The sequence below is a fragment of the Antrostomus carolinensis genome, unplaced genomic scaffold, assembly GCF_000700745.2.
Source record: "Antrostomus carolinensis isolate BGI_N321 unplaced genomic scaffold, ASM70074v2 scaffold6849, whole genome shotgun sequence".
Taxonomy (NCBI): Eukaryota; Metazoa; Chordata; class Aves; order Caprimulgiformes; family Caprimulgidae; genus Antrostomus; species Antrostomus carolinensis.
Window position 1 is genome coordinate 29,028 of NW_010340560.1, and position 17,576 is coordinate 46,603.

Here is a 17,576-nt window from a genome sequence, read left to right on the forward strand (position 1 = left end):
TCCTGCTGAGAGCAGTGACACTAACAGAGATGGTAGTAAGTCGATAGTACCTTCTATTATGGGACTATCCAAGTTAAATGTTTATGTACATGCTTACTTACCTTCCTGGGTCCTTAAAATATACATTCATCAGGTCAATTGGTTTAAATGTTTAAGTAAAAAAAGTCTTTTTGTTCCTAAAACCAAAATTCTCCACACTCTTCCAATGCCATATATCAATTAATCTTTTTTTCCTGCAAATATTTTCTTATGTCTTCATTTCGTAAAAATTAAAATATTGCATATTTCTAGCTTTTTTTTTTGAAACAGGAATTCCATTTTCATTAAAACAGGTATCCTTTATTGATTTTTCTTTCATTCTTCATATACTGACAACTCAATTTGCATGGTCCAGGTGGATCATTGTCCTGATTCAATAGGACTTTTCTTATGTTAAAGAACCATCAAGGCCAGGGGCTTTTTGTCCTCAGTCATATACAGTGGTCCTAGGATTTATGCATGTTTCCCCCAACCTCCACATCTCCAAATAAGTCAGGTGGCCAGGACCATGGAAAGGCTACCCCTGAGCCTACAGGAGTGGTACTGGTTTACACATTGTAATTCAAAAGACATGCCCTTTCTACCCAGCATGTGAGGATTTCTGTATGTACAAAGTCTTAAATAATCTTGGAGGACTTGACTCAGTCTATTGCATAACATTTCATAAAAGCAGTTTAAGAAAAGCTTAAAATTAATGGAATGATGCAGACAGGATTACTGTAGTAAGAGGCATAATGAGAAAGATACAGACTTTTGGTATAGTCACGGTTTGGCAAGACAGTGAGCTTCAGTATTTCAGAAATGAGGGTGGTTATAGCTAAAACTGCTTGGTGGGCTTTTGTTTGTTCATGGGATGAGGCTGCTGGTGCCTCTTAAACAGTGTACATCTGTAAAAGCAGTAGGCTGAAAACTAGAGCTTTACTATCAATACTGCTATTCCCTGATGCCCTATGGTACATCTGTAGGTGGTGGTGTCCTCATTGTGTTAAGAAAAACAAGCTATTGCTACCTTCAGAAACTGCAGCCAAACATTGAACGCTCAGTTTGTTGCTCGTTCCCTCTTTGTAAGTCAGTCCCTTTTCCCATTTTATTTATTTTCTTCCCATTCTCTATTTGTCTTCTTTTTCAATAAACTGTGGATGAATACACTGCATTTTGTGATACCTCTATGAACCTGGGACCAGAGTGCAAGCCAAGACCAAAGCTGTACAATGGTGTCAGTTTGTCAGGTCCTGTGTCTGGAAAGACCATGTCACACATTCTTGTTCTGCTACACCAGAGTGCATTGTAGGCAACATCACATTTCTGTCACTGGTAATTCTGTATTTTTCCCTGATGTCTGTTTATCCCATTTCACTTTAGATGAAGTAGATAATTGCTCATAACAGCAATAACATGTGCAGTTCCAGATCATTTCACCTAACTTTTTCTCTCTTCATTAAAAAGGATAGTTAAAGTCAACATCCAAAAGACAGAGTTCCCTAACAGTACAGGAAATAAAAACAAAAGAAAAACATTATTCAGTTCTTCATTATTGAATTTTCAAATACTTCTCTTTTCATTATTGTATCTTTAATCAACAGACTTTTGACAATGTTGTGATAGCAAGTCAGCAACAACTTGATAACAAACTCTAGACGTGGTTAACTGAGCGTTTAAATAACTTTTATCCGTTGTGGCGTTAGGGGTGTGTACAGCAACACTCTAGCAGAACCTGACAGTAACAGCTTGTTTCAGTCAGAGGAAAAGGATTTCCTGCATACTTTGAAAGTAGAGCTTACCCAATACTGTTGCATCTATAACAAACTTTGGCATTATAGTGTGCTACTATTCTTTATATTTCAAAAGCATTTCCAGTGTAGACACAGGTTAAATGTCATTTTTAGTTTATGGTATTTATTAAAACCTTCCAATGCTCCTTGACAGGCAGTTAATGATTCAAGAAAATGCAAATATTTCCTGTTCTGTTTTTATTTCTAGGTTAACAGAATCAAAACTCCAAAGCACATAGATGAGCTCATAGAAATAGAGAGTGATACAGGAACGTGGTACAGGAGATGTTTTGTTAGAATTCGCACAGAGCTATATAGTGTAAGTAAAAACTTTTCATTAATTACCTTTCTTCATTTTAATTAGCCTTCAGAAATTAGATGGATCAATTGAGCTCATGCTGGTGATAACTGTAGTACTACATTTTCCATGCAACTGGGAGATTCAGGAACTACTGTAAAGTTCTGGTTTCCTGACCTTGAAGAGGTGCAGGTGAATCACAAAGAGTTGTCTCAGCTCTGCGGAGGAAAATGCTGCATTGATCTTCATACAAGTGATGGCTAGTAGTTACATAGCCATATTCTCAAGCACCTCAATATAATATGTACTGGGAATGCATATCAATATATTCCTATGGAAAGAGGTCATACGTGATGAGATGAAAAAAATATCAGCAGGAACTTGAGGTGACCACATTAATTAACAAATTATAAAATTGTGAATAAGTTGTGTAAATGAATGGCAATAAAACCTTTTATTTTATATTTTGCCATATTGCCGAAAACATTTATAAGGCATCATATCTGTGTGGTTTTTAGGCATGTCAAGTGTAGAGCTATTTCAGAGAGCTTAATACAAGCTCACTGTGACTGTGCTTCATATCCTTTTTTACTTTTTTGCAAAAACAAAATTATGCAGTACCGTTGAACCTTTTAATGAAAATTGGGAAAAGTCTCATCAATTAAAAAAAGAGTCAAAAATAGTTTTCCACAGCTATTAAAAATCTGGCATCTTAAAGCTCTCTAGAGCTAAGATGAAATGTTGAAAACCACAACCGTCAAAAAATTGCTTTGCTTGGAAAAATGGCATTTTCCATATGAAAAAAAAATCCAGAAAGTGTCTACTTTTGTAGTTATTTGACCAAAAATGGAGTAGTTGAATGTTGAAATGTTGTTATTTGGCCTTGTTACTAAACCAACTTTAAAGGAGTTGCAACTTGGTTGTCTCATGTCCTTGTTATGTCACTGGACTAGTCCCCTGGGTTGGAGAACCTTCCTTGTTGCATGATGTGTACTGAAACTTCCTAGGACAGATTACTCCTTCTCTTCAAAAGGAGATCATCTGGAGAGTAGAGAGAGAGAGAAAGGGAACACCATTCTCAGTCAGCTCTGCTGTAGCGTCTCTGACCTGGGGGTAGTCCTAGCTTTTCCTTATATAGTTGAAGCACCAATTGGTAGCTGTGGTAGGTTATGATAGATCAGACTCTGAGTTGGTCCCTGTTGAATTATGGAATATAGTTCATCTAAACTTAAGCAGTGTAATTCTGGGAAGTGAGAAGAAGACATTTCTGTCAAGATCTCTGGTTTATTTGAGATAGTGAAATGAAACTGCCTAAAGATTAGGAAAATTTGAGGTGACCAGAGCAGGGGTAAATTAACAGACGCAGTCCACACTGATGTATAAGAATTTTATATGAGCTGGGAATGTGCGCTTGCAGCCCAGAGAGCCAACTATATCCTTGGCAGCATCAGGAGAAGCGTGGCCAGCATATCAAGGGAGGTGGTTCTGCCCTTCTGCTCTGCTATAGTGAGATCACACCTAGAGTACTGAATCCAGCTCTGGAGTCCTTAGCACAAGAAGAACATGGACCTGCTGGAGCAGGTCCAGAGGAGGGCCACAAAAATGATCAGAGGGATGGAACACCTCTCCTATGAAGAAAGGCTGAGAGAGTTGGGGTTGTTCAGCCTGGAGAAGAGAGGGCTCTGGGGAGGCCTTATTGCAGCCTGTCAATATTTAAAAGGAGGCTTATAAGACAGATGGGGACAAACTTTTTAGCGGGGCCTTTAGCGATAGGACAAAGGGAAATGGTTTTAAACTGAAAGAGGATAGATTTAGATTGAACATTAGAAATACATATTTTAAAATGAGGGTGGTGAGATACTGGAGAGGTTGCCTCTGGGTGCCCCATCCTTGTAAGTGTTCAAGGTCAGACTGGATGGGGCTTTGACAACCTGATCTAGTTGAAGGTGCCCCTGCCCATCACACGGAGATTGGACTAGATGATCTTCAAAGGTCCCTTCCAACCCAAACCTTTCAGTGATTCTGTGAGAAAAAGCTGGAAAGAACAAGCACAACCTGGCTGTAGCTGAAGATTAACATACTTGTATGAGAAGGACAGCTATGACCCATATTAAAGAGTTGATCTGCTCTCTCTGATGCCCTGAAGAAGCAAGCAAAACAGAATGAAAAAGCTTCTGTCATTTAACAGAATTTTTCAAAATACAATTTTAAATAAATCTATTTCCTAATCATTTACAGATTTGGTTGACATTTATGAGATGCTTCAGCTACCCCGTGAAGGATAATACAATCAAACTTACAACTGTATGGTTCACCCTGTCTTTTGGGTAAGAGTGGTTGAGATCTTAAACCACTTTTTTATACACTTGACAGACAGAAGAATTATCTGCATGCAAATCACTGTCACTACGATTATTCTTTTTGTTCAGAAAGGTTTTGTTCAGTATCTTTCCACAAAATGTTATGTTTATCAGTTAGTCTGTTCTTGGCTGCAAGCCTGACTCATCAAGAATATCTGCTTCAGAAACTGGCATCTTCTGGGTTCATCTTTCAATATTTTTAATTTATGGAAGATTTTATTATGATGGAGCAACTGCTCCATCATGTAAGTGGCTGAGGCATCTACTCATCCTCACCTCACACAGATTTCCAAACAAGTGAGATTGGCAGCTGAGCTTTTTCTGTTTTTCACAGCTACTACGGCTTATCTGTCTGGTTTCCTGATGTCATTAAACATCTGCAGTCAGACGAGTATGCGTCCCGAGTGAAACATTTCCGCAATGAGGAGGTTTCACATTTCGTCTTCAACTTCACATTGGAAAATCAGATTCACAGCAATGGAGAATACATCAATGACAGGTTTAAAGATTTCCTAATATCCTGTCTTGTCTGGAATAAATAAATGCATGTTTTAAAGCATGTCCTAATAATCTAATATTTTTCTCCATTAGGTAATGATAGGTGGTTTTCTTACTTTTTAGTGGGAATTTATTTCTGTTCTTGATTTCTTATGAATTGTGGAGCATGGGGAGAAGTGGACCTGCACGTGCCCTGGTGGTTCCTATGTGAGGATCCCCCGTGCAAACCCAGCTTCCCTGTCATCCTGAAAAACAGGTTGAAAAGCCTAACAATACTTCCTTTCACAGTGGGATCCAGAGGTTTTCAGACCAAACATATGCAGCATATTGTAGGGGGCTGGGGAAAGGTGTACTCTCATCTCTGTTGCTGGTTCTTTTCTTATATTGATGAAATATGCTTCTGTGAAAACACTGAACATTGAGAAGTTAGGATCTTATCACCAAAAAATAAAAGCTAAATGTTACTGTAAATCAATAAAAAGTATGAATGGCTCTGAAATGGAAAACAACACATTGGCAATGGCTTTTGTGTTTTTTAACTGAATACAAACATATTAAGGATCTATCTGGAGATAACTGGATAACTTAGAGTAAAATTGAATACAGCTGGTTTAGCTATCTGGTTTCTTTTAAGAATTATGTAAATGGTCTCCTGGATGTCATTATGTTAAGTAATTATTATTTTCATAGGAAAATCTATATCTAAGTAAATAAAATTAATTATTTTGGTAAAATGGGGCTTTAAAATTGGTTTTGTAAGAACCTGAGTTTTGACACAGTTAAAGGTTTATGCATTGCAGACAATGTTATCTCATTTTTAAACTAGCCATAGCTTCCCAGTTCCATTCCTTTCCAGGAGACAGATGTTCTCCTAAAAACAAAGAACTGTATACTGTCAGTAACTGACAGCACTCTGTCAACAGAGGTCTTATGAATTTAAACTGAAAATTCTTGTAAAATGCTGAATCTAACATTAATCTACTCTAAACCACTCAACTACTCTTCCAGATGTGCAAAATTAATAGGTCTTGGACAGTTATTTGAGATTCACAAAAATGTTTTCCACAGAAGTCTGAACTCATTTAATAGTCTTCCTCCACAAACATCTCAATACTCCATTCACCCTCAATCTCAGTGTTTCCTTCTTGTTCTTTCATAACTAGAAGATCCATCAATACTTGACTTTTTCCTTCATTACATTTCTGTTGGGTTTTATTCAAATCATAACAACATTAATTTTAATATAGTCACAATATATTTTCTGTCCAAAGAGAAAAAGTGCATCAGAAGAATGCAGGACACATAGTCCATCATTTCTGTTCCAACTGACTAATCTAATTGCAAAATTAGCTTTGTTCTCCTCTGGAATTAGGCTACATTTTAAAATGGAAAGTGTTATATGAAAAATGATAATGAGTTGACACTGAACACCAGCCTAATTTTAATCAGAGTCTGTCACAAATGAGAAATGATATGGTAACTAAAACTAATGGGATGGAAACACTATTCTTCTGACCAATGCACAAAGAGAAATCATTAGCTAGTAAGTCTTCTCCTTACACAATTAGCTTTTGCTCTCCTTTCTCATAAAGATGTGATTTCAAAAACTTTATTGGCGAGACAGTTTAATTCCTACTATTTTGTAGGGATCGTATTTTGTGTGTTCCTCTTCCTCCTATTAGTCTTGTAATGAGAAAAATACTTAGCTAGTCACATCAGGTTTAACTAAAGCAGGGCCAGGTCTGTGTTCAGACAGCTTTGCCATTTTAACAGTTCTTACTGCTCTATAACAATTAAAGCATTGCTTTTCACACCTTCATGCGAAATAAAAGACATCACAAAAATTTTTTATTATAATTATGTTGTTTGTTAAAATTATACTGAGACAGGCTAACAGCATTGTTTTAGTCTAGTAACACTGAGGTAGAAAGTTACTGCTAGTAATACACTTCATCATTGACTTTTTTTATTAGTGCCTTGGTTGACAGTCATGATCTACAACAGTCATGCATTAGGAGTTAAATGAGAGTGAGTAGGAAGGAGGATGTTCAGAAATAAGAAAAGCTATTAACAATTTGTTTTTACCTGTTTTATGTACACAGCAATTGCAATTGCATTCACAGACACAGGAGTAACAAGCATATACTTCCAGTTACATATTGAGCTGTATAACTGACAATGAAATTGTTGTGTTCATGTTAAATCATGAACAAATGATTTTTGTGAAACCATTTTTTAATGCTTGGATGAGTATATTTTGCATTTGAGCCTGACACGGTGCCTAGTGTGTTCATCTGGAGAAATAAAAATTATTTTAAAAATTCTTTTTTTTCCAGCTTGTTGGTATCAGCAGGTACTTGTTTGTTCCAAGAGACTGAGTTTCTGCAGCATGATCTCCCAAAGTCCAACTGTACTGTCAAATTACAATAGTGATTTTGCAAGACTATTCCATTAATATCATGGCATTGGTTTCGGTTGGTGATTAATGACAAGTAATAACAGAAATATTATCAAAGACATTGTATTACCAGTTGCAGCCTGTAGCTATGTGGAGCTGTTTGTCTTATTAATGATTTTTCTGAACAATAATATTCTAGAATCAACTAATGATTAATTACGTCTCCAGAATGCATTTAAGGAATCACTATTTCTGTGGTTGAGATTTTTTTTTAGACCTTTAGAGCTGCATCAGCTTGACCTATGTGGGTAGATTGACAGAGCTTATTTGTATTGGACAGGTTTATTATGATGAAGTTTAAATCCGTAACCTTTGAAGATTCACTTTTTAAGAACTGTGTGTTTGAAGATATTACTTCACTGAACACATACTTCAGGAACTGTACTTTCGTGAATACTGCATTCTACAACACAGGTATTATGAGAAAAAACCCTGAACATCCATTGTTCAGCTGCATATTCTCATCTTTTTTTTCTAATTTCTAGATTTCTAATAAGGCATACAAGAAGCCCTCTTGTAGGGAATAAGAAGCTGTAAAAAGCAACAAGCCTCTGTAATGTTATAACAGAAAGGTGAAAGGATCACACTCACTCTAGAGATACTGCAGGCCTAATATTGGCTCAGATAATAAACATCTCTTTGGTTTTAATAATCTCTGGAGAAATTCAGTCTGCAGAGGAGAAAATTTATTTACTTCTTTACTGGAAGCTTTAACTAATGTATTTTTATTGAGTTGAAATGGAACTGATGAAATACTTTGTTCATTGTGCTTGCTGTGGCATGGGAATCTGACTTCAGGATTCAAAATAACTAATCTATAATCATTCTCACTCTCCTAATTATTCTAACAAAACCAGGAATGCATATTTTCATGTGTTCAAACAGAGGATCTCTTTCTTTTCAGTTTAATAAAACAAAACTGAAACTTTCTTTGTGTGGAGGGAAAGTATTCTTGATTCAAGGTTGTAAGGCTGACAAGAGGAACAGAAAGAAAGTGGAAGTATAGGGAGAGATCTCTGAAATTGTATCTCAGAAGAATGGCCTGAACGGTTGCATGTAGTAACTTATCCATGTTCGAGCTGAAGACCACGACGCCTTCTCAGAAATTAAAATTAGTTTAATCTGAATTCTGTAGGAAAATTTCACTTTAAAGGAAGTAAAACCAAACTGAGCATGATTGACAGACTCATCTGCAAGGCTGTCTGGGGTGGAAACAGGTCTGATAGTGAGCAAGACCAAGTAACAGAAACTTGCAGATATACAGGGTTTTTATGCAAGAGCAGCTGGTGCTGAAAGGTCTTAACCAAGTACAATCCAAGCAGAGCTGAAATACATTAATGTAACTTGCCTAATTCCAGGCCTTAGTTGCTCTTTTCATGAGCTTTGCATATTTTTCTATTAAGATAAAAAGGTATCAAAATGAACAGCAATAACTAGTCACATTTTATGAAGCAGTGAATTCTCCGAGTTGACATTAAAGTTGCCTAAACCTGAAATGTTTTTAATCAAAAGCTGCACATGGAGTCAGCTGTTAGCTGAAATGTTTCTTTTTCTTCTTTCCACAGATCTCGAGCAATATAAATTTGTTGACAGCGAATTGATAAATTGCACATTTTTCCACACCAGGACAGGATGCCAGATTTCTTTTGATGATGACTACAGTGCCTACTGGATTTACTTTGTTAATTTCCTGGGAACTTTGGCAGTGTTACCAGGGAATATTGTGTCCGCTCTCCTGATGGATAGAATTGGGCGGTTAACAATGCTAGGTAGGGGCTTCACTTTAAAACAAGAAACAACACCAAAACCTAAAGCTGTCCTAGTAAAGTAACATGTTCTCTTTTTAAAGGATTTGGTTCAGAGAGATGCAAAACATTCCTTCTGCGTATTCTTCGTTTATGCAGCATTGTAAATTCTGATTTAAAAGGCCCCTAATTTGGAAACTCTAGGAACAGAGTGTTCTGTAACCAGTTCTGCTATGCCACACTATCAGTCACTGCTCTTCCATGTTGATACTACAAGACCATTTTTTAGATATTTGGGATGAGATTTTGGAGTGTGCTGACCGTTGGCTTGTCTTTGCTTCAGCTGAAAGGAAAGCGACATGTGCACATGTGAACCTCATCTAGTGGAGCAGCTCCTCGGTATAGTCATCAGTCCTTTGCCTGTTAGCTATTTTGCAAAGTAATGCAGTTGAAAGATATCTCCCGTGGATTATCTGCAATGACAAATCTGTCTTCAATTCACTTAAATAACTATGTGGTAGTTCATTGTGTTCATTTTCCAGGAGAATATCTCTATATAAATACAATTCCCACTCAGTATTTTTATTGCTACAATATATGAGTGAGTTTCCTCCTCAGTTGCAAATGAAGAACTAGGAAGAATGAGGGTAGTTTTACCCAGGCAGCTTGCTTTGGGACTTCAGAGAGGGTTCCAGTTTAGTACTTTATGATACATCCTAAGACTTGAGGAGTTAGATTTTTATTCTACAAGCCCCTTACAATGTTTGTCTGCCTGATTGATTTTACCAGCAGAGGAGGTCTCTTCAGTTTTTAACTCAAGTATATGGGTCAGTTATTTAGCTACCCTCTGTGTATTGAAATGTTAGACAAAGCAAACAAAGATCATTCTTTAAATATAGCTCCACTTTGTGTTCATTTCACCTGTTTTGTACCTAGGCGGTTCCATGGTTCTCTCTGGCATCAGCTGTTTTTTCCTGTGGTTTGGGACCAGTGAATCTATGATGATAGGTATGTTATGCCTCTACAATGGCCTCACCATCTCAGCATGGAACTCTCTAGATGTCGTTACTGTGGAGCTGTATCCTACAGACAGAAGGTATGTGCAGATACACCTCCCCTAACCTTACTGACACTATCTCTATGTACCAGCAGAAATAGCAAAAAGAAATGGTTACGTATGAGCTTTACAGATGTAGTGATGTTTTGAGTGAGCTGAATGAATACTCCATCTTATGAACAGCAAAGGGGAAAAAAGACATTTTTTGAGATATTTGGTTATGTATTTTGCATTAAATATCACACAATCTGGAAAATACAACTAATGTAGTTTCATATAAAAAAAGGAAGTCTATCTGCTACTCTCATTTAAAACACAGCTAATTAGTAGTGTTTCTGAAAATAGCAATGGAATATTTCTGGATTTCCACCAGTGCAACTGGCTATGAAGGAAGTAGTTGGTCCAAAATAGCAATATAGATGCATTTGTCTGTTGGCTGTGAAATGGTGGAGATGATAATAAAAATCACTGTCTGGAGATAAACAGCATTTTCTGGAAGAGATTGTGGGTTTGAATCATGCTGAGATGTTAATCAGTTTGCTATGAATTTGTATGCAGGGTCATTAGAAGTGTACATACTCAGCATTAAGTGGATGCAAAAATGTCTTGGTGCAACTGGCTTTAGTACTGTCTGTAAGAAGAGAAAGGCTGTAGACTGGCTTCTCTGTTTTCTTTTCATCGACATTTTAAAAATATATGCTTCTTCACACCATAAATTGGTGTCCATATAATTCTAATAAATACCCTTTAGAAATAGTTATCTTTTTGGTATTCCTGAATGTAGCAGCCACAAATATTTTCTTAAAATTAAGTAAAGAAAAATAATTTGAAGAGTCACTGGTGTTAATGGAAGTAAATCATTAATGGAAATCATCAGTACTAGGAATGATAAAAAGAATGTAACTGATATCTATTAGAAGCATAGAATCAGTTATAGAATGGTTTGGGCTGGAAGGGACCTTTAAAGGTCATCTAGTCCAACCTATTCTATTCTAGGGCATCTGGTAACTAGTAGTTGTTTTCAATACTTTCTGCTAGCTTTGGGATTGTAGCAAATTCTTCCTCATTTTCCTTTTTTAAAAAGTTTATGTGTACAATAATAGCTGCTTGGAATTGCAGCTCAGAAATTTACTTGCAGCTGAGTTGCTGGGGTTTTTTGCAATAACTCAGACAGAAAACTTGTCACTTTGTATTTTCGATATAAAAAGTCTGATAGGCCAAATCTGCCTGTGCCAGTAAAGACATTGCTGATGCATGCTTCAGATGAGACTTTTTTCCTAAAAGTTCCAAAAGTGATCACTGCCAGTTTGTGCCAGCTGGATTATAAGGAAATGAGCAATTCTAGAGATCACTTCCTATATATGTGGTTTCTTAGACTCAGGCAAAGCTTCTTCATGTTTCATTGAACTCTTTGAAACTCAAATAACTTGCTTCCCATAATTTTTTCTCTGATTTTTTTTATCCAAATGAGCTACCATTTAACAGGCATCACTGCCCACCTCTGACGGTCTTATCTTTCCTTCTAAGACTCCTCTGATCTCCATAACCTGTCACAAACTTGCCAGGAATTTCCATCTTCTGCAGGTAGCTGTAGGGTTGAACAGCTTTTCCAGGCATATATGGTACACGAAGCTGCCTGATCTATTTTTGCATTTGAAGTCCTTCATGCTTGAGATGGTGTCCTGTTTCACTTCAAAACTGCATCCAGAGAGAATCTGGTCCTGAAACTGGCTTCTGTTTTCCCCTCAAAAGGCAATCTAGGCACAATAACTTTACTCACTCTAACGCTATTTTACTATTCCAATATGTACCTTTTTCTTACTCTCAGTCAGTAAAATGACCACAAACCAGCAGCAAAGTGCAGCTGGAAGTTGGTCTGGAAGAAAAGTGTGTGGAAGGAGGCCAGTTCACGCTACTGTGCACAAAAGACCAGGCTAGGCTGTCCTTCCTTTTCCTCCTGTGCAACTCCTCTAGGAGACCAGCCAGTTGCCAGACTGCTGGGGCTTTGCCAGTGTCATGCAGTATAATACAAAAGGTGTTTCATAAATAGTACTCCAGGTTATTTGGAACTAACCTTGTACTCCAGGTTGTTTGGCTGTTTTATTTGGCTTTTTGCCAGGTAGGGGTGTGGTGAGCAATTTGGAAATGTGCAATGTATATGATACATGACACACATTTCAGTTTCCTCTTCATCAATTGCCCGCAGAGCAGAGTGCAGGTTGCTTCAGAATCTTAACACATTTGTATCCTGTATGCATTCACACTCATCTACCTATTTACATTTTAATTTACTAATGCCTGGATTTGAAATAATTAAGTAGTTTGTCCTACATTCTTGATGAGTACTTTCAAATTTTATGCCATTTTAGCACAGCTTTTGCCTGCATGTTCTTTATAAAATCTCAGTTGATTTACACAAATGCTAAATAAGATATGTTAGAAACTGTATAGATTTCAAATTTTTCTCAGGTACATGATGAAGTTGTGTTAAAAGGTGAAGATATGTTACTTAGGCTGGCCATGGGAAGGTTTCTGTCTTCCAGATGACACACATGGTGGTAACGAATAATCATATGATAATTTTTTTTTTTTTACTCTTCAATACACAAATTTTAAAGGACACTTATGATGTCTAGCTATAAACTAACTGTTTTCCAATAAGCAAGTAAATTAATCCAGCTTCACAATGTAACAAACTTGTATTAACTCATCTTTTGTCTTATCTTTTCTCTTGTCTTTTGCCTTGTCTTCTTAATGACCCATGCTATTCTGCACTAGTCAGCAGGTTCTGAAAATATGTTAGTCGTTTATGACCCCCTTGAAGGTCAAACCAAACGATTCCATAGCCCTGGAAGTTCTGCTCTTATTAAATGTCTTGTGAACATTTTTGGTTGGTCCTAGAGTGCTTTCCTACTCTTTCATAAAATTTACATATTTTCCAAACATGCTTTTTATGGAGGTAATGTAAAAATTGAGGCACAGAGGAAGAAGATATTGTTAAAAATTACTTTAGATGCCTAATTTGACACGTGTGGTACCAACAATCCCAGTCACTGAGCATGAAGTGACTTCCCCCCTTTTAGAAGAGGGAAGGGGCTGAAAGTTATACTACAGCTACAAGTGCTCAGCACTTCAGCAACACAAACCTGAAGATGTGTACCTAATGGCTGTTTAGTTAGCTTTAAGTGACTTACTCACATCATATGCAAATTCTGTGGTGGAGTAGGGATTGTGTCCTTTCTCGCAATAGTATTCAATTACCTTAACCATGAGACTGCTTTCACATCTTATGGTCCCCAACCCGTGAATGCACAGTGCACCTTCCAACTTCTGCATCAGATGAGGGAAATGAAGTTTTCTTCACTACATTTATGTTTTACCCTCAAGCTTTCTTTGTTCTGCATTGGCAGAGTGATGAGGAAAAAAAATATTGTGTGATGAGGTAATTATGGCTTGTGGTGTAATGTGTGTGCCCAAGGGGCTTGCAATAACATTGTACAGTTTCCTAGCTCTGCCTGTAATATAAGTATGAATGAAAGAGAGTTAAAATTCTCTAAAGAAGTAAAATTTAGGAGATTTTTATGGTTTTAAAAATGAATTGTTACTTTCACATAAATGTTAAATATCTTCTTGTGAACTAACTTGGGAAGCACCAACTTTATAAGCCAAGACTCTTGTCAAGGAGTGGATACAACAAATAACCAAACCTAAACAGAAAGTGCAATAGAAATAGGTCATCTCCCACAGAGTAAATCAAGGTCAGATTGCATCAGATAACCAACAATTCATCAGTTTTACTACAGCTGCCAGGCATCTGGATTTGAAACTTAGCCAGGAGTATTTAGAATTCAAGATGTGCTATCAAATGAAGTCATACTCTTTTGCCTTTTTTAATACCTCTGAAACAAGTTCATAAGAGTTTGGGCATAATTAAGAAATAAGTTGCCTATCTTCAGTTCATTATATTTATCTTTTTCTCTTCTTCTCAAGTCTTGAGAATCTACGTCCAGAGTAATAAACATTATTCACACGGTACCTTAAGTCCAACTTTCTGTTGTTGTGGCTGTCGAAGAGTAGTTTTTTATTCTTTTGAGTCATAATAGCAGTCATTTAGAGTAGACTTCCTGAGAGCTATTTCTACTGCCATCCTGTGGATGTGGTTCAACTGCATTTTGCTGAAATTTATATATATAATTTTAAGGCATGATATGCTGAACCTATGCAATGCTTTGGGCAGTAGTCCAAGGCAGGAAGGCAAATTCCACAGTTTTATTTGCACACCGAGTGCTATAATTGGCCAGACTACGATTTGCAACTTTGAATTCTTTTAAAAAGATTTTAAAATGTCTGGACATTACAAAATTGTCCATAGCACATTCAGAAACTCTGTTTTAAAAGCCTTTGCTTATTATCAACACCCACGAAAGTGATACTCAGAGTTTTTTGTAACTTGCTGGATAGGTTCAGCGCTCTGGCAAGAAAGTTATCGTGTATCTGCGCTACACATTCAGTAGCACTTTGCTGCAGTTTGATAAAGTTTTAGATGCTCTGGCTATCAGCAATGGAAAAATGGGCCTGAAGTATTTTATGTAGGAATTTAAGCACCTGATCTAAGAAGGAGCATATGTGGCAACCAGGAAACAAGCTCTTTTAATCTAAAGCCTTAGATAATCCCTCTATTTTTAACTGTTTGGATTCTTGCCATTTTTATGTGGGGATTGTGTGGAAGGAAGCTAAATGTTTTCCTTTGTTACAGCTTTCCCAGCAACAGAAGTAAAATACATTCGGGAAAATCCTTTTCCTTAGCATCTAGTTTTCTCTCAGACCTGACACTTGTATAGGACTTCTGTATTTTTCTCCTCTTGATAAAAAAATCTGTATTTTTTTTTTAAGGCAATCCAAAATTGTTTCACTAGTGCTATCTTACTGATATGTCTGAAGGATTTAAAGACATTCTCTAAGTGGACAAGGGATTCTTGCTACCAAACTCCCTTGACCAGCAATAAGGTTTTTCTCATGGAACCAAAAAGGTATTTTTGTGCCAGTGCTTTGCTCAGTAACTGAACAACACAACAGAAACTGGTGTATACAGTAATGGCCTTATGTCTTTGGATCTTTTTAACTTAATTCATTCGTGATGCTGAGATGACACATTACATATCTTTGATCATTTGCAGACTTTCCATGCACTCTATCACTTTCCTGAAACAGTGTAGCAGAGACTGTACTAGTGCTGCACGAGAAGACTATGCTCATATATGTATGTGAATAGCAGCACATTTATTACCTGGCTATTTTTACTGCCCTGGATTCAGTAGAAGTAATTTTAAAGGTAGGAATTAATACAGATTTCAGCTGATTTTAATTACAAACACTGTTGTAAGAAAGATATTTTAAAACCAACAAGTCTGAATTTGCTACCCTAGAGCTCAACAGTTCGCTTAATGACTTTGTTCTGACTATTAGTGAAGAACAAATTCACATTCAAACGCAATATTAAAACTGAAGGGTATGATGGCAGAAGCTTGAACAGTGATAATGCTTTTCAGGTACAGGTTGCAACAACATTTTACTTGAGCTTGTAGGAATCTTAAGTGTTCTTGCCAATGACGTGCATATTTTAGGCAAAAGGACATGCCTGAGAACTGCTTAAAGATTAAAAGATGGAAATTCTGCTGCTCTGTTAATTTTGTATCATCAGGACAGCCAAGGGCAATAAAAATGGACTTACTTTGTCTCACTCTTCTTTGTTTATAATTTGATAACATTAATGAGGTTAGACTAATAATGACCTCTTACAACTGGAAAAACTGAGTAAATCCATTTTACAAAGGAGAACTGCTTTTTCTGTGCCAACAAATTACCTTAATTTTGCTCAGAGGTAAGAGATATTGTATTACAAAATTACTTTAAATCTTAATAATATAATCTTGTGTATATAACCTATAATAGATCTAAATCACAGTGGCAGCCCTGAATGTGCCATCTGTAGAGCCCAGCACATGAAAAGAAATGGTCCAAATGGCTCAGAAATTTATATTCAGACCCCTGTAATAACTAGTTGATATAAGCAAATAGCATCTGTGAAACAGCTTACCTTTATAAGGCAGTATAAAACAACACTTGAGTATAAGTAAAGCATCCCCACATGTTTTCTGCTATTGCCTTTCCAAAGATTTCCTGCCTGTATCTGTCCAAATTTGCTTTAGTTATAGATCTATATATTCTCTGGGGAGTTCTGGTATCTCTCTGAACATACTGAGACAGTTGATGACCAAGTGTCTTTTTCTCTCTATGCAAACACTGTTTTTTTCCTGTTACTGCTGTTTGGGGGCAAGTTTGGTTTTACATCAGTACTGGCAGTCAAAGAAATCATATTTACATGTGCAGACACTGGTCACAACTATTCACCACCTTACCTTAAGAAATACTTTATGTGCATAGAGGAGGCTGAAATTAGATCAGTTCTGACTCCTTTATTCTTCTTCCCCTAACTTGTTCAAAATAGCTGCAGCCTGTTTTTATCCTACCACATAAACTCCCTTTTCTAGGCTGGCTGCATTGACTTTAATCTCTTCCTACCTGTTTGCAATAAAGTGTATTTTACCACGGTCTTTCCTCTTCATGCTCTTCCTTCCTATGTGCACTCTAGTTCACTTTAGAAGATGCATAATTCTCGAGCTCCTTCCCTCTCAGGAGCTTCTCCCTGTTCTGGTCAGCTTCCTCCAGGTATTCTTCAGATGCTCTGCTTGTATCTGCCCTTGTAATACAGATGTTTCTATGGTAGAGATTTGATCTTCTTCTCATGGGCTTTGAAAGATTATTCCAGTAGGGTGGCTCTTTGCTGCTTCCTTCAGTGCATCTTCCACTCCTCCTTTGGACTGATTCCTCCAAAAGTTTTTCTTAAAATGGACAAGATTTAACTTTCTCATTTCTCCTCTGAGTAAGGCATTTTCAAGGAGCTACTGCAAATGTCTCTCTGTCAGAATGCTTCCCAAGCAACACTCCCAAAGTTTCCTTATCTGCTCTCAGCATTGTGCTCTCAGGCAGCCCTCACTGGTCTGCACTGTCGGACAGCAGAGTATGTAGCTTTGGAGATGGTTATCACCGAATTGTAGAATGGTTTGGTTTGGAAGGGATCGTTAAAGGTCATCTAATCCAACCACCCTGCAGTAAGAAAGATCTAATCTTCAACTAGATCAGGTTGTTCATAGCCATAGCCCCGTCCATCCTGATCTTGAATGTTTCCAGGGATGGAGCTTCTGCCACCTCTGTGGACAGCCTATTCCAGTGTTTCACCATGCTCATTGTAAAAAATTTCTTCCTTACATCTATAAATCTACCCTCTT

At 37.0% G+C, this 17,576-nt stretch overlaps 1 protein-coding gene across 1 annotated transcript in view; it reads left to right on the forward strand.

Annotated features, from left to right (window-relative positions):
- The window catches only part of LOC104531319 (synaptic vesicle glycoprotein 2C), a 45,381-nt gene that overhangs the window by 24,427 nt on the left and 3,378 nt on the right, over nt 1-17,576 (forward strand). The window contains exons 4-9 of the mRNA XM_029087025.1: nt 2,020-2,130; nt 4,348-4,436; nt 4,804-4,968; nt 7,706-7,839; nt 8,991-9,194; nt 10,107-10,266. Coding sequence (XP_028942858.1) covers nt 2,020-2,130; nt 4,348-4,436; nt 4,804-4,968; nt 7,706-7,839; nt 8,991-9,194; nt 10,107-10,266 — 863 coding nt within the window. The remainder of the gene's footprint in view (nt 1-2,019; nt 2,131-4,347; nt 4,437-4,803; nt 4,969-7,705; nt 7,840-8,990; nt 9,195-10,106; nt 10,267-17,576) is intronic.